Raw genomic sequence first — 22,005 nt, forward strand, 5'->3', positions numbered from 1 at the left:
ACATGCTCCAGGGCCACCTCCTGCTGGGCAGGTCTCATGTCGGTCCCCAACACTGAGGAGAAGTGAGGAGGCCAGGAGCACAGTACCCTGACCCACAGCCTACATCTACTGCCAGGTCAAAGTGCTGCAGGGCAGAGGCCCAACCACTTGGGAGCCAGACCCAGCCAATTAGAATTTGTTTTTCCACACAAAGAGCTTTATTACAGACGGAAATACTCCTCAGTTTCATCAGCTGTCCGGTTGGCTGCAGGTGAAGAAGCCAGATGTGGAGGTCCTGGGCTGGCGAGGTTACACATGGTCTGCGATTGTGTGGCCAGTTGGACGTACTGCCAAATTCTCTAAAATGACATTGGAGGCAGCTTATGGTTTAGAAATGAACATTCAATTCTCTGGCAAAAGCTCTGGTGGAGATTACTGCAGTCAGCATGCCAATTGCACACTCCCTCAAATCTTGAGACATCTGTGGCATTATGTTGTGTGATAAAACTGCACATTTTAGAGAGTATTTATATTTTCCCCAGCACAAGGTGCATCTGTGTACTGACCATGCTCTCTAATCAGCTTCTTGTTATGCCACACCAGTCAGGTGGATGGATTATTTTGGAAAAGGAGAAATGCTCACTAACAGGGATGTAAACTAACTTGAGAGAAGACTTGAGAGAAACATGGGACCAACACTTTACTTGATGCGTTTATATTTTATGTCCACAGAAGACTGTAACCATATCACCTGAGCATGCATATTCCATGATATTTGATTTAAGAAAAACAAACGGTCTGTATCCTGAGTAACAGGTATATGTCACGACTACCTTCTCTTCAGGAAGGACAAGGCCTCTTCAATGAGCTGAGACTCTGTATTTCCAGTAGGAGGCAGCATGCTCCTTACCTTCAAACAGATGATGGGCCATGCCATGCCACTGAGCTATACTACAGGAGAAAACAACACAGGAATACAACGGTATTCTCCAGCCCAGAAAGAGACCTGTTTCTCTTACGGATTTGACTAAAACTCATGCAAGCTCTCTTTCTCACTGCATTGTGGAAGCTACATTAAGGAATGTGATCACACACACACACTACCACACTCATCGCAGGAGATTCTCTTTCTTCACAGGGCCAGTTCCAGGGAAACCACTAGGTGCTTGGACAGGCTAGTATGAGACAGGCCCCAGATAGAGAGAGGAAGGGGCAGAGCAGCAGCTTCATGGGAATGCGTGTTTGCGAATGAGGCTGGGCTCATGGGGTCAAAGAGAGCTGTGTGCTGTGTCAGAACTAATAAGAAGTCCCATGGAGATGGGATGGGGGAAGGATCATAAAATTGTTTTCCTATGAGATGCTTTCCTTGTTGTGATTGACGTGGGAAAATACAAAAGCCTGATGAGTTCAGTCTCCTTACTCAGATAAAAACCTTATTCCAACTGATCACTGAGCCATAGATCAACAACAACAGGCTTTATCCTGAGCTGCACTACCACTAGATCATTGAAAGAGTTAATCATAAACAGTCAATGTCTGAAGGACTGGTCCAAGAACCGATTAAAGGTCTTCTCTAAGTTTGCATGATGTTGTGAATTTGGTTGAACACATGCATACAGCATATTATTATTATTTTTTAAAGAACATCTGGGGCAGTGTGGCTACGTTTAGACAGGCAGCCCAATTCTGATGTTTTCGCATCAGATATTTTCACATCAGGTCTTTTTCAGATCTGATCTGATTGCTCAAAAGACAAATTAGTGAAAAAGTATCAGAATTGGTCTGCCTGTCTAGCCTAAGTATCAAGTGTCTCAGACCAGGATCAGATCCCCGTTGTCCATGTTATATTTTTCATTGTGATCTAAAAGGCAAAACCGATCCTAAAATCCACACCCCTAATATTACTCTGAGACACTTGATACGGCCCTGAAGTTAAATAATATTCAACATTTACAATTGTGTCTACAGACATTTTATTGTAAATCTCAGGCAAGGAAGATACTAAAGGTGGCAAGCATTTTGATAATGACGTGACTAAGGTGAATAGTTTGCTCTACATTACAATGTATAATAGAAAAGAGCAGACAAAACCAAAGGGACTTCAATGACATCTTATGTGAACAGAATAACATTCCTAGTAACAGCTTGAACATGATTCAAACAAGCCTAAACACAAGCTTAAAACACATCTGTCTACACACAAACACATTCACACTGTAAAGAGTGTTCACTCCGGTTTAGATGCCAGGACACAGAAATACTCCAGCGTCACTTCCATGAGTGTGTCTGGTGATGTGACTCCCATCTCCTTCAGAAACCTGCAATATGACGTCAAAATATTTGATAAAATAATTCCATGTGGGATGGACCATAAAAGTGACATGGATGACGTTTTGTATTTTTTCAATCATTTCTTTCTTCATTTTTTTGTTCAATCATTTAAAAAAATAATCTCATCAGTTAATTCATTCACCCATAATCCATTCATCCATCCATTCAGTCATTCATTCATCTGTTGATTGATCAGGGTTGTTACCTGTCGAGTGTTCTCTGCAGCAGTGTGGTGGCAGCATCAGGCTCGGCCCTCTGTAAGGCCTGGTACATGGAGAAGGACTCCATGAAGCCCACTATGTTCCTCACTGAGATCTGCTGCTTCAGTGGGATACACTCAATTCTGAAAGAAGAACAGATACACACACACACACTGTTGAATTGAGAGGAGAGTCATAGTGGATGCCCTATTTACCCAGGGGGGCCAAGAGGTTTAAGTCAAGTAAGTCATAATATTGAATACTCCTGCAGTTTATTGAGAACAACATTTGATTTTGACCACCTGTGAGTCACTAGGTGTGAGTGCATTACTTCTGTATATATATATATTTAATTCTCAAATAGAAACTCAGAGACACAGGGTCAAAGTCACACCATGTGAAATGTTTTAATGTGTAACAGGCTGTTCTACTGGGTTCTCACAGAGGCTGAATGAGTTACCTCTCTTTGTCAGGGAAGGGGATAGCAGTGTAAAGCTCCTGTAGTTTGGTGTTGGCCACTGCTACCTGTGTGCTGGTGTATGGTAACAGCACCTTCTTGAACTGGGGATAGCAAAGTCAAATCTCAGTCAGGAAACAGTCAGCAAACGTGGTACTTAAATCAAACAAAGAATTGTGAGGGTTTGTTGTATCATACAGGTGAACCCATGGAAATTAAACTATTTTTCACAAGAGAAATGTCTCAATATGGCAGCAAACAAACATTTTGTAAGCATACTGTACATGAAAACAACAATTGTACTTAGTACCCAATGGAAATAAACATATGACACACTAAACCGATTAAGTAGCATTGGTTTGTCCCCATAAAAATAGAATGTCATTCTAGTTCTGTGTTTTTCACCTCATCACAGATGTCAGTGAGTCTGTCCCCACATGAGCCGTAATGGAGTCTGAAGTTATCAGCAAAGCCAAGCAGAGCCATGCAGCCACAAGGCTTCAGGACCCGGCCTGCCTCCAAGAGGAACCGCTGCTGGTCAAACCAATGGGCCGCTGAGGCTGCAGTCAGTAGGTCCACAGAAGCATCCGGAAACGGCAGCTCCTCAGCTGTCCCTTTCCTGTATAGTAAGTATTAAGACACAGCACCAAACATTGAGGATTTCTACATAAACTTACATATTAACTAGGGGCCTATTGAAAGTGGGAAGCTACTGCTGACCTTTGTCCTGAGTGTAATTGACCGTCTCTGCAGATTGTCATCACTGTTTCTTTTTAAACAACATACACATTGGTTTTACATTTTCTCCCATTCAAAATCCTATTATCCCTAAACCCTAACCCTAAATCTAACCCTAACCCTTAACCCTAAAACCTAACTAAACCTTACCCTAACTCCTAACCCTAACCCTAATTTTATATGAGATTTGGTTTAAGGTTAAAACCTTTACTCCCAGGTTGTGTTTTATGATTGTCTTCCTCCTGCTTTTGAATTGTTGTGGGTGACCCCTCAGAGCGCTCGGCCTCTCATGTCCTCCCACTTTCTCCAGACTGGTCAGAGGTGCAATAGGCCCGTGCAACCCAAGGTTTGACACCAATACAAAAATAAACACTCTTAATCCCTAAACCCTAACCAAACTCTAAAATAGCAATTTTTCTTAATGTATGAGGAATGGAAAAATGTCCCCACTTATCACATTTTTCTTGTTTTACTATCCTTGTGAGGAATTTTGGACCTCAAAAGGATAGTAAAGTTAAACACACATAGACACATTCAAATACCTGTAGGTGATGTTGTTGAATCCTGCCACTGCCCTGGCCTCCTCCAGTTGGCACTCGCTGATGTCAATGCCCACCACCTCCTGGAAGTGTGGGGCCATCAGGCGTGAGTTCTGCCCCGTCCCACAGCCCAGGTCCACAGCTAGGGCATGAGGCTGGACTTTCTGAAGAGAGGGGACCAGTGAGACACTATATAATTAGCCTTCACTAAAGGAGAGTGACAGCTAGTGATAGTGTAAATGTGATGTTCAATACAGATAATATACAGTACCAGTTAAAAGTTTGGACAAACTAACTCATTCAAGGGTTTTTCTTTACTTTTGCTATTTTCTACATTGTAGAATATTAGTGAAGACATCAAAACTCTGAAATAACACATATGGAGTCATGCAGTAACCAAAAAATGGTTAAATACATCAACATATATTTTATATTCTTCAAAGTTGCCACCTTTCGCCTTGATGACAGCTTTGCTCACTCTTGGCATTCTCTCATCCAGCTTCACCTGGAATGCTTTTCCAACAGTCTTGAAGGAGTTCCCACATATGGAGTGCAAATGGGCTATCTTCTGTATACCACCCCTACCTTGTCACAACACAACCGATTTGTTCAAACACATGAAGAAGGAAAGACATTTTACAAATGAACTTTTATCAAGGCACACCTGTTAATGTAAATGCATTCCAGGTGACTACCTCATGAAGCTGTTTGAGAGAATGCCAAGAATGTGCAAAGCTGCCATCAAGGCAAAGGGTGGCTACTTTGAAGAATCTCAGATATATAAAACATATATTGATTTGTTTAACACTTTTTTGGTTACTACATGATTCCATATGTGTTATTTCATAGTTTTGATGTTTTCACTATTATTCTACAATGTAGAAAATATTAAAAATAAAGAAAAACCCTTAAATGGGTTGGTTTGTTCAAACCTTTGATATGTACTGTATATTAAACTCTGGTCTCACCTTCCTTTCCAGGTAATGCAGGATGATGTCTCTGATCTCCTCTGGGGGTACAAAGCGGTACCTCTGGTAAATGGAGGCATGGTGTTTCTCCTCAAACAGCCGGTAGGTCATGGTGCTCTGCTGTCGTCTGCTCCACTAGCCTAGTGCTCCTTCCAGCTTGCAGTGACTCAGCAGAGACACAGACACAGAGACTGATCTGCTCCTTCACTAAGATCTGTCAATCATTACATGGAAGGAGGAGAGATACTGTACATAAGGAGTAGGACAGAGGAGGCTACTGGTAGTAGTCACTCAGTCACATAGAGGAGAGGTTTAAAGAGATTCTATGACACCTGGGCTGCTAAGATAAAATAACTTGTCGACTCTGACAAATTGCAAAACGTTGATTTGTCTGTGATGTGTGGAACGATAACGTCCGATAAGGGCCACAATAATGACATGCCCATAGATAGACTAGTGGTTTAAAACATGTCATAGTGTCTTACAGTATGTCTTATGTCTTATGCAGGTACCGCATTCAGTGCATTTAAGACAAAAGTTGTGAAACTAGACTGGATCCCATGATGCAGGGATTAGGTTATCGAACAGAACAGTTTCCTGAACAATAACAAAAAACAAGAACAAATACAGAAACGTTTAAATTGTCTTCTGAAAGTTTGCAATGAAGTCATATTCAATTGTAATGTCAAATGTAACATAATCACCTTCCAAAATGCAATGTAGCTTGTAAAGCCATATGTGTTCCTCTCTCAGCTGAAAATTCCACGTAAGTAAAGTTGCCAGGTCCCTCTCACAGTATTACCGGAAGATTGTCAAAATAGCCATATGCATGCTGGGGCCTCAGTGTTAACCCTTGACTGTCCAGAATATTGAACCTATTGTAAACCCTTGCTGACCCAGAGCGTGTATAACATTGGAGATGTTTACATTTAAATTGACAGTAATTACGTGATGATAAGCAAGTGATTTAACCCTCCCTAGAAGCATGACTAAATCATTTCTAGAGGGAGTGAATGGTGGAACATAGTGATGACAAACCTGCAATATAAGACAGCATATCGGTCCATAGAAATAGGAAGGAACTGCACTGAATTTATTTTCAGCCTTTATGTTTATTTATTGTTTTTATGTTTATTTTTTGTTTGATTATTTTTCATTACATACACTTGTACAGAAAGATAAAGAAAATAATTATAAATGCTGACAAAAAACATGAAGCTACTGTAAGTGGTGCTTGACTGGCTGCAGGGGTGACAGGCGCAGGAGAGCAGAACTGGGTAATAACCGGAGCAGTTTAATATGCAAAACCAACGGCACCCAGAACAACAAGATATGGGTGCAAAATAACCCGTCGCGAACCAGTCAGAGTGCACAAACACATTACAAGAAACAATTTCACACACAGACATGGGAAACAAATGGAAAAATGAAAGGTGGGTCGGCGATGGCTAGAGGACCGGTGACGTCGAACGCTGAACGTCGCCCAAACAAGGAGAGGAACCGACTTCGGTAGAAGTCATGACAATTACAGTAACTTTCAGTTTTATGTGTCCATGCCTTGATAGTTCAGATTTTAGTGCAATGTAAAAATCTGTGTTCCATCATGCTGCTCATAATAGCGTTGTTCCACCAATGCTGCATTTTGAGAAGTGTAACTTGGTTTGATTTCACCTCATCTTAACATTATTTCATAAATAACACATGTTCAACTTCATAAAAACACTTTTACCCAATTCAAGAGGTTAAAAAAATGACTATAGTAAGTGACTGTTAAAGGGGCAATCAGCAGTTGCTACATCCATTTTTGGACTTATAAATGAATGATATGTTACCATTGATTCTTGAATAATATAACTTATAAATGCCTCATGAACTTAGTTCAACTGTCATACACCATCAGAACCCAAAATATAAGCTTGCTCTATTCCAATGTTGGTAAACAAAGTACATTTTAACAAATGCTATATAGCCTCAAAACACAGTTAAACGATCATTTTGATATTTCAGAGTGGTTACAGTTCTCCAGCCCCATCCCTCAGCTTTTTACCGAAACAGGGGAGGGGAACAGCTTTGTAATTGTTTCTACTGCTGATTTCCACTTTAAGTGGCAAATAAAGAAGCAGGGTTGACCGTAACAGGGTTGACGATTTAATTATTTATCTTAAAGTTTCACAAAAAGTGTTAAATTGTTCAAACATTTCTAGCCTGTCTATCTATGTGTAACAGAGTTGACATGTTAGGCTCGACCTGCTCAGTTTACCACCACAAAACACCAGCAAATTGCCAAAAATAGTACAACCAGCTCACCTGCTTTCACACTATGATTTGACTATGTTCAATGTTTTGTTTGTTCAGAGAATGCCAAGAAGAAAAAATATATATTATAGTTTCACCATTTTAGTTCACGTAAAAGGGTTGACTTTAAAATGAAGGACAGACGTAAATGAACCACTAATCACATGAAATTAATAATAATCTTCGGAAATAACTTTGTCAAAGCAACAAATTACTATGGCTTTACAATTATGGTGAAAAAAGAGAGAAATGTTAGGGTTAAATTCCGCCTAGAAGTCAGAGTCAAAATGCACTTTGGCACTTTAGCAAATCTGTATTCATTAAAAAACAAAAAATCAGACCTATTGAATTCTCCATGTGGTCTATTAATGGGCACTTGATTTAATTTAACAAGCTTTTGGTGCACAATTTCAATTTCAAATACCAAAGGGACACAAAATGCTAATTTCATGAAACAACCCAATACCAATGTACCAGAAAGGGGAAGTTTGGGTGTCCAAGTACCAAAAGGAGCCTTTTCTGTGTTCCGGCTCAATGTTTTAGGACTAGACCATAGGCTTATGAACTCTGCACTCCCTCTTTCTCATGGCTATTTTCTTGCTGCATTTTTACATTAGAGCATATTTAAACACCCCTTTCACCGTTGTTCCTTACAGACAGAGAGAGTGGACACATGAAGCATGATGACTATGAGACTCAGTTCAATAAGAATACTCTGGTGAATCCTGCTGGCGTGTGTATGGGGGTATAATCATGGAATTTCTGCAGAAGTGAAGTCTCAGTTTATTGAATGAAACCTTCTAGCCAATACAATTTCATTAATTGCTGAGGGGAGTCTTAAAATAAGTGTCCAGGGAAAATCTCATTGTTAAAAGTTCATAGTCTGTTAATACCCCCAAAATGTTATTGACTCATCCTTTACTCCTATTTGTGGCCAATGTATAAATTGGAGAAAATACACTAATGGACAGTTACTTTAAGAGGAATTCTTCCAAAGCAAAGTTTCAATAATTTTGCCATTAAGTGATAGCATATGTCACTGAGGATTACTGTCACGCCCTGACCGTAGAGAGCTTTTCATGTCTCTATTTTGGTTTGGTCAGGGTGTGATTTGGGTGGGCATTCTATGTCCTTTTTCTATGTTTTGTATTTCTTTGTTTTGGTATGGTTCTCAATCAGGGACAGCTGTCTAGCGTTGTCTCTGATTGGGAACCCTACTTAGGTAGCTTTTTCCCACATGGGTTTTGTGGGTAGTTATTTTCTGTTTAGTGTTTGCACCTTGTGGGACTGTTTCGGTTTCATTTAGTCGTTTGTATTAGTGGTCAGTTCAATAAACAAACATGAACACTTACCACACCTCGCTTTGGTCTGACTACTCTTCCTCATCTGATGACGAAAGCCGTTACAATTACTGTATAAGAAGTACATAAAAGGGCTAGTTGAAATGTCAACTATGCATTTTTTTTTGTTGCAGTAAAGTATTTACTACCAACATTATCACCAAATGTCTTGTCAGTAACTGCCTAATCAATGATCCTTTCAGACGGAGAGAGTGGACAGATCCTGCGCTTGTGGGTATCGGGATATAATCATGGACTTTCTGCAGAAGGTAAGTCTATGTCCATTTAAAACTTTGCCGATGGGAGATCTTAAGTGTAATTTCACTTAAAGTCACGTTTCAATAATGCAATTCTTATGTTTTCAACTGGCTTGATAGCATACAGTCGTTAGTGAAAGTCTACACACCCCTTGCACACATCTTGCTGCCTTAAAATTACATCTAAAAAGGATAATTGTTTTCTTTTGATCTACACAACCTACTCCACATTTTGAAAGTGAAAGAGAAATTATAGAACATTTTCCAAATGACTGTATTGATTGCATGTCTTCAGTCACACCCCAGAGTCAATACTTGGTGGATCGAAGCACCTTTCATACCCATTACAGCTATGAATAATTTTGAATAAGATTCTACCAACCTTATCCTCTAAGGTTTTACCTGGGCATTGCTCCATTCACATCTTTTGATCCTAACAAGTTCCCCAGTCCCTTCCGTGACAAGCATACCCTTAACATGATACTGCCTCCACAGTTTGTCAGGATAAAAAAAAATATGAAAGGAGCAAAGCCCAGGTAAAAAGTTAAAGGAAAACCCACCTCAGTCTTATGAAAACCTAACCCTGGGATAGAGGTTTATTTTCAGCAAGGCAAATTACATTTATTTTTATGCCAAAGTCACACAGTAGTTTTCTAACAGGTGTTGAGAGAAATTAATGTTTTGCAGGTAACTTCCTGCAATTCTACACATGTCTGAATAAATAAGCATTCTTTACATGAAAACAACTGTACTTATAACCCACTGAAAATAAACATATGACACACTAAACTGATTAAGTGGCATTGGTTTGTCACCATAAAAACAAATGTCATTTTAGTTCTGTTTGTGACCTCCATAGATGTCAGTAAGTCTGTCCCCACATGAGCCGTAATGGAGTCTGAAGTTATCAGCCAAGCAGAGCCATGCAGCCACAAGGCTTCAGGACCCGGCCTGCCTCCAAGAGGAACCGCTGCTGGTCAAACCAATGGGCCGCTGAGGCTGCAGTCAGTAGGTCCACAGAAGCATCCGGAAACGGCAGCTCCTCAGCTGTCCCTTTCCTGTATAGTAAGTATTAAGACACAGCACCAAACATTGAGGATTTCTACATAAACTAACATATTAACTAGGGGCCTATTGAAAGTGGGAAGCTACTGCTGACCTTTGTCCTGAGTGTAATTGACCGTCTCTGCAGATTGTCATCACTGTTATCTTTAAACAACATGCACATTGGTTTTACTAACCAGGTGGGGACAACATCTCTTATTCCCGTTCAAAATCCTATTTTCCCGAACGCCTAACCTTAAGCCTAACCCCAAACCCCTAACTTAACCTAAATCTACTCCTAACCCTTACCCAAAACCTAACCCATAAGCCTAAAATAGGATCGGCAAAATATCCCCACTTTCATTGTTTTTCTATCCTTGTGAGGACTTTTGGACCTCAACAGGATAGTAAAGTTAGACCCCACACACACACGTTCAAACACCTGTAGGTGATGTTGTTGAATCCTGCCACTGCCCTGGCCTCCTCCAGTTGGCACTAGCTAATGTCGATGCCCACCACTTCCTGGAAGTGTGGGGCCAGCAGGTGAGAGTTCTGCCCTGTCCCACAGCTAGGGCATGAGGCTGGACTTTCTGAAGAGAGGGGACCAGTGAGACACTATATAACTAGCCTTCACTAAAGAGTGATAGCTAGTGATAATGTAAATGTGATGTTCAATACAGATATTATATATATTTTACACTCTGGTCTTTGCTCTATAGGTATGACACATTGCATGCTGAATTTCAAGCATACGATAATAACGTAACATAATGGATAACAGTTTAGTAACCTATTGTCACAATACTTAAAAGCATTTAGAAACAGGAAATGATTGAGATACGGTTTCTATATCCAATTTAAAATGTTATACAATAGAGGGCATTTTTTACTTTCATTTCAGACACTGTGTTGAAGCATTACACCAGACTTATCTTAGACAACCTAAGATTTGACTTAGCTGTCAACTGTACAAGTCTAATGTCATGTAAAAGACAAAGTCTATAACAGTAATACTACTTTTGATTGGCTCACCTTCCTTTCCAGGTAATGCAGGATGATGTCTCTGATCTCCTCTGGGGGTACAAAGCGGTACCTCTGGTAGATGGAGGCATGGTGTTTCTCCTCAAACAGCCGGCAGTTCATGGTGCTCTGCTGTCTGCTCCGCTAGCCTAGTGCTCCTTCCAGCTTGCAGTGACTCAGCAGACAGAGACAGACTTGCTCCTTCACTAGGACCTTTTAATCATTACATGGATAGAGGAGAGATAATGTGTATATATAGAGGAGGCTAATGTTAGTAATCACTTAGTCACATAAAGGAGAGGTTAGAAGATCTACTATGACAACTGGGCTGCTAATTTCAAATAAATTGTCACCTCCACTACAGGAAATGGCAAAACGGCAAGAACCGATGGGAACCAGGCTAGAATTTGCATACGACTTTGTGGTTTCGTTCCTGAGATATAGTTCAGATGGCACTGTTCCAGAATAGTATCAGTAGTTGTAGCTTTTATGTTTGCTCATTACAGGAAGACGTGTAAAAGTTTGCGCAGACAAGGGTCCCATTGTCCGGTTTGGCCCTTGGCCTATTTTCACTGTATCCACATCAACAAAAGACTAACCCTACAGTCTTCTCCCATGACATTGTGGTACTGTTACATAAGGCAAGACTGTTCTGAGTGAGACGGTATTGGTAAATCCATGTCAATTTCACCCTGAATAAAATGATTTTGTACCTACAAGTCTAGTAGGCCTACTTATAAAAAACGAATTATTTGACTGTAATGTAAAGGGTTTGAGTCCACGTTAGTGTCTGTCAAAACCAAACATGACCCTCTAGTCCAGTGCACCTTCCTCCTCTCCCCTCTGGAGTTGGCTCTGACCTGTAAGATATGTTAGGGGCGGAGACTCTGACCTGTAAGAGATGTTAGGGGCGGAGACTCTGACCTGTAGGAGATGTTAGGGGCGGTTGCATGCTCTAGGGCCACCTCCTGCTGGTCAGGGCTCACGTCGGTCCCCAACACCGAGGAGGAGGCCAGGAGCAAGGTGCCCTGACCCACAGCCTACATCTACTGCCAGGTCAAAGGGCTGCATGCCCCTCTGTCAAACAGGACACATCAACGTCACACATGTCTGAGACATTGTTAGTACATGCAAACATTTTTAAAGGCATTAGAATGTAAATAGATCATCTTTATCTGTTACAAGAACTTTAAAACCTGGAGCTAAACATACACTGATATAATTCTTTAATGTTTCGCAATAATATTTTCCATTGACTATTTTACATCCACAGACTGTAACCATTTAATCTGAGCATGCACAATCCATGGTATTTGATTTAGGAAAACCAAGTCTGAAAATGTGTAACAGGTATATGTCACTCCTACTGTTCTCTTCAGGAAGAACATGACCTCTTCAATGAACTGAGACTGTATTTCCAGTAGGAGGCAGCATGCTCCTTACCTTCAAACAAATGATGGGCCATTCCACTGAGCTATACTACAGGAGAAAACAGGAATACAACGGTATTCTCCAGCCCAGAAAGAGACCTGTTTCTCTTACGGATTTGACTAAAACTCATGCAAGCTCTCTTTCTCACTGGGTTGTGGAAGCTACATTAAGGAATGTGATCACACACACACTACCACACTCATCGCAGGAGATTCCCTTTCTTCATAGGGCCAGTTCCAGGGAAACCACTAGGTGCTTGGCCAGGCTAGTATGAGACAGGCCCCAGGTAGAGAGAGGAAGGGGCGGTGCAGCGGCTTCATGGGAATGTGTGTTTGCGAATGAGGCTGTTTATGAAGGGAGCCAGGGTTACATGGGGTCAAAGAGAGCTGTGTGGTGTGTCAGAACCAATAAGAAGTCCCCTGGAGATGGGACGGGAGAGGGAGGGATCAGGAACTTGCTTTGCTGAGGTGCTTTCCTTGTTGTGATTGATGTGGGAAAATACAAAAGCCTGATGAGTTCGGACTTCTTACTCAGATAAAAACCCTATTACAACTGATCACTGAGCAATAGATCAACAACAGGCTTTGTACTGAGCTGCACTAGTACTAGATCACTGAAAGAGTTAATTATAAACAATATCTGAAGGACTGTTCCAAGAACCGACCAAAGGTCTCCTCTTAGTTTCGTAACGTGATGAATTGTGTTGAACCCATGCATACAGCATATTAAAAATGTTTTTTGACAGGCAGCCCGATTCTGATATTTTTACCAATCAGATCTTTTCACATCAGATCTTTTTCAGACCTGACCTGATCGATTAAAATACCAATTAGTAAAAAAAAATATCAGAATTGGGCTGCGTAAATTTCAATTGTCTCAGATTAGGAGTGCTAATCTTGGATCAGATACCCCCTTGCCCATGTTATATTTTCCATTGTGATCTAAAAGGAAAAACTGATCCTAAAATCCACACTCCTAATATTACTCTAAGACACTTGATACACCCCTGAAGTGAAATAATATTCAAAAGTTATGATTGTGTCTGCAGACATTTTATTGTAAATCTCAGGCAAGGAAGATACTAAATGTGGCAAGCATTTTGATAATGATGTGACTAAGGCTAATAGTTTGCTCTACATTACAATGTATAAAAGAGACAACCAAAGGGACTTCAATGACATCTTATGTGAACAGAATAACATTTCTAGTAACAGCTTGAACATGATTCAAACAAGCCTAAACACAAGCTTAAAACACATCTGTCTACACACAAACACATTCACACTGTAAAGAGTGTTCACTCCGGTTTAGACGCCAGGACACAGAAATACTCCAGCGTCACTTCCATGAGTGTGTCTGGTGATGTGACTCCCATCTCCTTCAGAAACCTGCAATATGACGTCAATATAGTTGATAAAATAATTCCATGCGGGATGGACCATAAAAGTGGCATACAAGTAAATAAAATGAATTAATTTGGATTATTTGTTCATTTTCATTTTTCATTTTTTTTTGTTCATTTAATCTTTAGTCTAAGACGGGGGGCTAATCTGACAGATGGAATTGTTTTAAGTTGGTCATACCTATGGATCATTTAGCTATTTGATTGAGAATTGTACGACCCCTTTAGGTATAAAGATATATACAGTGGGGCAAAAAAGTATTTAGTCAGCCACCAATTGTGGAGGTTCTCCCACTTAAAAAGATGAGAGAGGCCTGTAATTTTCATCATAGGTACACTTCAACTATGACAGACAAAATGAGAAAAATCCAGAAAATCACATTGTAGGATTTTTAATGCATTTATTTGCAAATTATGGTGGAAAATAAGTATTTGGTCACCTACAAACAAGCAAGATATCTGGCTCTCACAGACCTGTAACTTCTTCTTTAAGAGGCTCCTCTGTCCTCCACTCGTTACCTGTATTAATGGCACCTGTTTGAACTTGTTATCAGTATAAAAGACACCTGTCCACAACCTCAAACAGTCACACTCCAAACTCCACTATGGCCAAGACCAAAGAGCTGTCAAAGGACACCAGAAACAAAATTGTAGACCTGCACTAGGCTGGGAAGCCTGAATCTGCAATAGGTAAGCAGCTTGGTTTGAAGAAATCAACTGTGCGAGCAATTATTGGGAAATGGAAGACATATACAAGACCACTGATAATCTCTCTCGGTCTGGAGCTCCACGCAAGATCTCACCCCGTGGGGTCAAAATGATCACAAGAACGGTGAGCAAAAATCCCAGAACCACACGGGGGGACCTAGTGAATGACCTGCAGAGAGCTGAGACCAAAGTAACAAAGCCTACCATCAGTAACACACTACGCCGCCAGGGACTCAAATCCTGCAGTGCCAAAACATGTCCCCCTGCTTAAGCCAGTACATGTCCAGGCCCGTCAGAAGTTTGCTAGAGAGCATTTGGATGATCCAGAAGAAGATTGGGAGAATGTCATATGGTCAGATGAAACCAAAATAGAACTTTTTGGTAAAACCTCAACTCGTCATCTTTGGAGGACAAATAATGCTGAGTTGCATCCAAAGAACACCATAACTACTGTGAAGCATGGGGGTGGAAACATCATGCTTTGGGGCTGTTTTTGTGCAAAGGGACCAGGACGACTGATCTGTGTAAAGGAAAGAATGAATGGGGCCATGTATCGTGAGGTTTTGAGTGAAAACCTCCTTCCATCAGCAAGGGCATTGAAGATGAAACGTGGATGGGTCTTTCAGCATGACAATGGTCCCAAACACATCGCCCGGGCAACGAAGGAGTGCTTTCGTAAGAAGCATTTCAAGGTTCTGGAGTGGCCTAGCCAGTCTCCAGATCTCAACCCCATAGAAAATCTTTGGAGGGAGTTGAAAGTCCGTGTTGCCCAGCAACAGCCCCAAAACATCACTGCTCTAGAGAAGATCTGCAAGGAGGAATGGGCCAAAATACCAGCAACAGTGTGTGAAAACCTTGTGAAGACTTACAGAAAACGTTTCACCTCTGTCATTGCCAAAAAGACTATATAACAAAGTATTGAGACACTTTTGTTATTGACCAAATACTTATTTTCCACCATAATTTGTAGGATTTTTTATGAATTTATTTGCAATGTGATTTTCTGGATTTTTTTTCTCATTTTGTCTGTCATAGTTGAAGTGTACCTATGATGAAAATTACAGGCCTCTCTCATCTTTTTAAGTGGGAGAACTTACGAGACTCCTGGCACTTGTGGGGGTCGTAGAGCAAAGAAGAGAACACCATCGTGTTCATGAGAGTCTATACATACAATGGTAAATAGTTTGTAGGTCAAACTGTTCGGACGCTACAGATGATTTTCGGGATGTCTCATGGTCTGACAAACACCGCTCTAGCTCTGTCACCTTTCACTGCAGATGTTGAAGTGTGACACTGGCGGATGCGTTGGATTGAGACGTATCCAATGCAACAAAACATAAACAGTATCTCTAGCGTAAACGGATGGATTTTGATGGGTATTTATTTGTTATGTAACTTAGACTGACACACCGGTTTATCAATCGACTCCACCGGGTTAATTAGCTAATTAGTTCATTAATTCATCCATTCAGTCATTGGTTCATTCATCCAATCAGTCATTCATCTGCTGATTGATCAGGGTTGTTACCTGTCGAGTGTTCTCTGCAGCAGTGCGGTGGCAGCATCAGGCTCGGCCCTCTGTAAGGCCTGGTACATGGAGAAGGACTCCATGAAGCCCACTATGTTCCTCACTGAGATCTGCTGCTTCAGTGGGATACACTCAACCCTGAAAGAAGAACAGATACACACACACTGTTGAATTGAGAGGAGAGTCATAGTGGATGCCCTATTTACCCGGGGGGCCAAGAGGTTTATGTCAAGTAAGTCATAATATTGAATACTCTTGCAGTTTATTGAGAACAACATTTGATTTTGACCACCTGTGAGTCACTAGGTGTGAGTGCATTACTTCTGTATATATATATATTTAATTCTCAAATAGAAACTCAGAGACACAGGGTCAAAGTCACACCATGTGAAATGTTTTAATGTGTAACAGGCTGTTCTACTGGGTTCTCACAGAGGCTGAATGAGTTACCTCTCTTTGTCAGGGAAGGGGATAGCAGTGTAAAGCTCCTGTAGTTTGATGTTGGCCATTGTTACCTGTGGGCTGGTGTATGGTAACAGCACCTTCTTGAACTGGGGATAGCAAAGTCAAATCTCAGTCAGGAAACTTGGTACTTATATCAAACACAGAATTGTGAGGGTCTGTTGTATCATACAGGTGAACCCATGGAAATTAAACTATTTTTCACAAGAGAAATGTCTCAATAGGGCCGCAAACAAACATTTTGTTAGCATACTGTACATGAAAACAACAATTGTACTTAGTACCCAATGAGAATAAACATATGACACACTAAACCAATGAAGTGGCGGCAGGGTAGCCTAGTGGTTAGGGCGTTGGAATAGTAACCGAAAGGTTGCAAGTTCATATCCCCGAGCTGACAAGGTACAAATCTGTCATTCTACCCCTGAACAGGCAGTTAACCCAAATAAGAATTTGTTCTTAACTGACTTGCCTAGTTAAATAAAGGTAAAATAAAAAATAGAAAAAGTAGCATTGGTTTGATAGAATGTCATTCTAGTTCTGTGTTTTTCACCTCATCACAGATGTCAGTGAGTCTGTCCCCACATGAGCCGTAATGGAGTCTGAAGTTATCAGCAAAGCCAAGCAGAGCCATGCAGCCACAAGGCTTCAGGACCCGGCCTGCCTCCAAGAGGAACCGCTGCTGGTCAAACCAATGGGCCGCTGAGGCTGCAGTCAGTAGGTCTACAGAAGCATCCGGAAACGGCAGCTCCTCAGCTGTCCCTTTCCTGTATAGTAAGTATTAAGACACAGCACCAAACATTGAGGATTTCTACATAAACTAACATATTAACTAGGGGCCTATTGAAAGTGGGAAGCTACTGCTGACCTTTGTGCTGAGTGTAATTGACCGTCTCTGCAGATTGTCATCACTGTTCCTTTTTAAACAAAATACACGTTGTACACGAGCCAAGTGTGGACCAAACATTTACTCCCATTCAAAATCCTATTATCCCTAAACCCTAACCCTAATTCTAACCCTAACCCCGAACTAAACCTAACCCTAACTCCTAACCCTTACCCAAAAACCAAACTCTAAAATAGCAGTTTTTCTTGATGTAAGGGAACTGAAAAATGTCCCCACTTGTCACATTTTCAAAAGGATAGTAAAGTTAAACACACATAGACACATTCAAATACCTGTAGGTGATGTTGTTGAATCCTGCCACTGCCCTGGCCTCCTCCAGTTGGCACTCGCTGATGTCAATACCCACCACCTCCTGGAAGTGTGGGGCCATCAGGCGTGAGTTCTGCCCCGTCCCACAGCCCAGGTCCACAGCTAGGGCATGAGGCTGGACTTTCTGAAGAGAGGGGACCAGTGAGACACTATATAATTAGCCTTCACTAAAGGAGAGTGACAGCTAGTGATAGTGTAAATGTGATGTTCAATACAGATAATATACAGTACCAGTTAAAAGTTTGGACAAACTAACTCATTCAAGGGTTTTTCTTTACTTTTGCTATTTTCTACATTGTAGAATATTAGTGAAGACATCAAAACTCTGAAATAACACATATGGTATCATGTAGTAACCAATGTAGTAACCAATAAATCAAAAAATATGTTTTAGATTCTTCAAAGTTGCCACCTTTTGCCTTGATGACAGCTTTACACACACTTGGCATTCTCTCAACCAGCTTCACCTGGAATGCTTTTCCAACAGTCTTGAAGGAGTTCCCACATATGCTGAGCACTTGTTGGCTGCTTTTCCTTCAATCTGCGGTCCAACTCATCCCAAACCATCTCAATTGGGTTGAGGTCGGGTGATTGTGGAGTCCAGGTCATCTGATGCAGCACTCCATCACTCTCCTTGGTCAAATAGCCCTTACACAGCCTGGAGGTGTGTTGGGTCATTGTCCCGTTAAAAAATAAATGAAAGTCCCACTAAGCGCAAACCAGATGGGATCACGTATTGCTGTAGAATGCTGTGGTAAACATGCTGGTTAAGTGTGCCTTGAATTCTAAATAAATCACCAACAGTGTCACCAGCAAAGCACCTCCACACCTTAACACCTCCTCCTCCATGCTCTACAGTGGGAAATACACATGCAGAGATCATCTGTTCATCCACACCGCGTCTCACAAAGACACGGTGGTTTGAACCAAAAATCTCACATTTGGACTCATCAGACCAAAGGACAGATTTCCACCGGTCTAATATCCATTGCTCATGTTCCTTGGCCCAAGCAAGTCTCTTCTTCTTATTGGTGCCCTTAGTTGTGTTTTCTTTGCAGCAATTCGACCATGAAGGCCTGATTCACGCGGTCTCCTCTGAACAGTTGATGTTGAGATGTCTGTTACTTGAACTCTGTGAAGCTTTTATTTGGGCTGCAATTTCTGTTGCTGGTAACTAATGAACTGATCGTCTGCAGCAGAGGTAACTCTGGGTCTTCTTTTCCTGTGGCGGCCTTCATAAGAGCCAGTTTCATCATAGTGCTTGATGGTTTTTGCGACTGCGCTTGAAGAAACTTTCAAAGTTCTTTCAATTTTCCGCATTGACTGACATGTCTTAAAGTAATGATGGACTCTCATTTCTCTTTGCTCATTAGAGCTGTTCTTGCCATAATATGGTCTTGGTCTTTTACCAAATGGGCTATCTTCTGTATACCACCCCTACCTTGTCACAATACAACCGATTGGCTCAAACACATTAAGATGGAAAGAAATTCTACAAATGAACTTTTATCAAGGCACACCTGCTAATTGAAATGCATTCCAGGTGACTACCTCATGAAGCTGTTTGAGAGAATGCCAAGAGTGTGCAAAGCTGCCATCAAGGCAAAGGGTGGCTACTTTGAAGAATCTCAGATATATAAAACATGTATTTATTTGTTTAACACTTTTTTGGTTACTACATGATTCCATATATGTTATTTCATAGTTTTGATGTTTTCACTATTATTCTACAATGTATAAAATATAAAAAATAAAGAAAAACCCTTGAATTGGTTGGTTTGTCCAAACTTTTGATATGTACTGTATATTAAACTCTGGTATCACCTTCCTTTCCAGGTAATGCAGGATGATGTCTCTGATCGCCTCTGGGGGTACAAAGCGGTACCTCTGGTAGATGGAGGCATGGTGTTTCTCCTCAAACATCCGGTAGGTCATGGTGCTCTGCTGTCGTCTGCTCCGCTAGCCTAGTGCTCCTTCCAGCTTGCAGTGACTCAGCAGAGACACAGACACAGAGACTGATCTGCTCCTTCACTAGGATCTGTCAATCATTACATGGGAAGGAGGAGAGATACCGTATATAGTGGGGCAAAAAGTATTTAGTCAGCCACCAATTGTGCAAGTTCTCCCAATTAAAAAGATGAGAGAGGCCTGTAATTTTCATCATAGGTACACTTCAACTATGACAGACAAAATGACAACAAAAAAATCCAGAAAATCACATTGGTGGATCCTACATCCTAAAATCCTACAATGTGATTTTCTGGATTTTTGTTCTAATTTTGTCTGTCATAGTTGAAGTGTACCTATGATGGAAATTACAGGCCACTCTCATCTTTTTAAGTGGGAGAACTTGCACAATTGGTGACTGACTAAATACTTTTTTGCCCCACTGTATAAGGAGTAGGACAGAGGAGGCTACTGGTAGTAGTCACTCAGTCACATAGAGGAGAGGTTTAAAGAGATTCTATGACACCTGGGCTGCTAAGATAAAATAACTTGTTGATTTGTCTGTGATGTGTGGAACGATAACGTCCGATAAGGGCCACGATAATGACATGCCCATAGATAGACTAGTGGTTTAAAACATGTCATAGTGTCTTACAGTATGTCTTATGTCTTATGCAGGTACCGCATTCAGTGCATTTAAGACAAAAGTTGTGAAACTAGACTGGATCCCATGATGCAGGGATTAGGTTATCGAACAGAACAGTTTCCTGAACAATAACAAAAAAGAAGAACAAATACAGAAACGTTTAAATTGTCTTCTGAAAGTTTGCAATGAAGTCATATTCAATTGTAATGTCAAATGTAACATAATCACCTTCCAAAATGCAATGTAGCTTGTAAAGCCATATGTGTTCCTCTCTCAGCTGAAAATTCCACGTAAGTAAAGTTGCCAGGTCCCTCTCACAGTATTACCGGAAGTGTGCATAGATTGTCCAAATAGCCATATGCATGCTGGGGCCTCAGTGTTAACCCTTGACTGTCCAGAATATTGAACCTATTGTAAACCCTTGCTGACCCAGAGCGTGTATAACATTGGAGATGTTTACATTTAAATTGACAGTAATTACGTGCTGATAAGCAAGTGATTTAACCCTCCCTAGAAGCATGACTAAATCATTTCTAGAGGGAGTGAATGGTGGAACATAGTGATGACAAACCTGCAATATAAGACAACATATCGGTCCATAGAAATAGGAAGGAACTGCACTGAATTTGTTTGCAGCCTTTATGTTTATTTATTTTTTTATGTTTATTTTTTGTTTGATTATTTTTCATTACATACACTTGTACAGAAAGATAAAGAAAATAATTATAAATGCTGACAAAAAACATGAAGCTACTGTAAGTGGTGCTTGACTGGCTGCAGGGGTGACAGGCGCAGGAGAGCAGAACTGGGTAATAACCGGAGCAGTTTAATATTCAAAACCAACGGCACCCAGAACAACAAGATATGGGTGCAAAATAACCCGTCGCGAACCAGTCAGAGTGCACAAACACATTACAAGAAACAATTTCACACACAGACATGGGAAACAAATGGAAAAATGAAAGGTGGGTCGGCGATGGCTAGAGGACCGGTGACGTCGAACGCCGAACGTCGTCCAAACAAGGAGAGGAACCGACTTCGGCAGAAGTCGTGACAATTACAGTAACTTTCAGTTTTATGTGTCCATGCCTTGATAGTTCAGATTTTAGTGCAATGTAAAAATCTGTGTTCCATCATGCTGCTCATAATAGCGTTGTTCCACCAATGCTGCATTTTGAGAAGTGTAACTTGGTTTGATTTCACCTCATCTTAACATTATTTCATAAATAACACATGTTCAACTTCATAAAAACACTTTTACCCAATTCAAGAGGTTAAAAAAATGACTATAGTAAGTGACTGTTAAAGGGGCAATCAGCAGTTGCTACATCCATTTTTGGACTTATAAATGAATGATATGTTACCATTGATTCTTGAATAATATAACTTATAAATGCCTCATGAACTTAGTTCAACTGTCATACACCATCAGAACCCAAAATATAAGCTTGCTCTATTCCAATGTTGGTAAACAAAGTACATTTTAACAAACGCTAT

General features: G+C 40.8%; 2 protein-coding genes, 1 long non-coding RNA gene and 1 pseudogene across 3 annotated transcripts; 1 reads left to right on the forward strand and 3 right to left on the reverse strand.

Annotated features, from left to right (window-relative positions):
* Positions 1-1,933: 1,933 nt before the first annotated feature.
* LOC112246667 (putative methyltransferase DDB_G0268948) lies at positions 1,934-5,334 on the reverse strand. Its single transcript, XM_024415147.2, has 6 exons — positions 5,213-5,334; positions 4,248-4,408; positions 3,373-3,586; positions 2,971-3,071; positions 2,516-2,653; positions 1,934-2,297 (listed from the first exon to the last, which is right to left on the reverse strand). Exons 1-6 carry the CDS (start codon positions 5,321-5,323, stop codon positions 2,207-2,209), a joined length of 816 nt encoding a protein of 271 aa, XP_024270915.2. The 5' UTR covers positions 5,324-5,334; the 3' UTR covers positions 1,934-2,206.
* A 3,503-nt stretch (positions 5,335-8,837) lies between these two features.
* LOC121846059 lies at positions 8,838-11,331 on the forward strand. The gene is made up of 4 exons (XR_006082978.1): positions 8,838-8,929; positions 9,051-9,116; positions 9,964-10,169; positions 11,193-11,331. It is a non-coding gene; the product is annotated as an uncharacterized LOC121846059 (long non-coding RNA).
* LOC121846044 lies at positions 8,929-11,291 on the reverse strand (annotated as a pseudogene).
* A 2,304-nt stretch (positions 11,332-13,635) lies between the features above and the next one.
* Positions 13,636-20,849, reverse strand: LOC121846070 (putative methyltransferase DDB_G0268948). Its single transcript, XM_042318753.1, has 7 exons — positions 20,737-20,849; positions 19,740-19,953; positions 17,879-18,039; positions 17,253-17,466; positions 16,688-16,788; positions 16,238-16,375; positions 13,636-13,987 (listed from the first exon to the last, which is right to left on the reverse strand). Exons 2-7 carry the CDS (start codon positions 19,848-19,850, stop codon positions 13,897-13,899), a joined length of 816 nt encoding a protein of 271 aa, XP_042174687.1. The 5' UTR covers positions 19,851-19,953; positions 20,737-20,849; the 3' UTR covers positions 13,636-13,896.
* Positions 20,850-22,005: the final 1,156 nt, after the last annotated feature.

This window comes from Oncorhynchus tshawytscha, linkage group LG03 (genome assembly GCF_018296145.1).
Source record: "Oncorhynchus tshawytscha isolate Ot180627B linkage group LG03, Otsh_v2.0, whole genome shotgun sequence".
Taxonomy (NCBI): domain Eukaryota; kingdom Metazoa; phylum Chordata; class Actinopteri; order Salmoniformes; family Salmonidae; genus Oncorhynchus; species Oncorhynchus tshawytscha.

Excerpts from the sequence above, each read along its gene's own strand:
- LOC112246667 (XM_024415147.2), bottom strand. The coding sequence starts at position 5,323 with ATGACCTACCGGCTGTTTGAGGAGAAACACCATGCCTCCATTTACCAG. Across the intron at positions 3,587-4,247 it reads TTCAACAACATCACCTACAG|GAAAGGGACAGCTGAGGAGC; the intron begins GTATTTGAATGT and ends CTTACTATACAG. Across the intron at positions 2,654-2,970 it reads CCCTTCCCTGACAAAGAGAG|AATTGAGTGTATCCCACTGA; the intron begins GTAACTCATTCA and ends TTCTTCTTTCAG.
- LOC121846070 (XM_042318753.1), bottom strand. The coding sequence starts at position 19,850 with ATGACCTACCGGATGTTTGAGGAGAAACACCATGCCTCCATCTACCAG. Across the intron at positions 18,040-19,739 it reads TGCATTACCTGGAAAGGAAG|AAAGTCCAGCCTCATGCCCT; the intron begins GTGATACCAGAG and ends CCCTCTCTTCAG. Across the intron at positions 17,467-17,878 it reads TTCAACAACATCACCTACAG|GAAAGGGACAGCTGAGGAGC; the intron begins GTATTTGAATGT and ends CTTACTATACAG.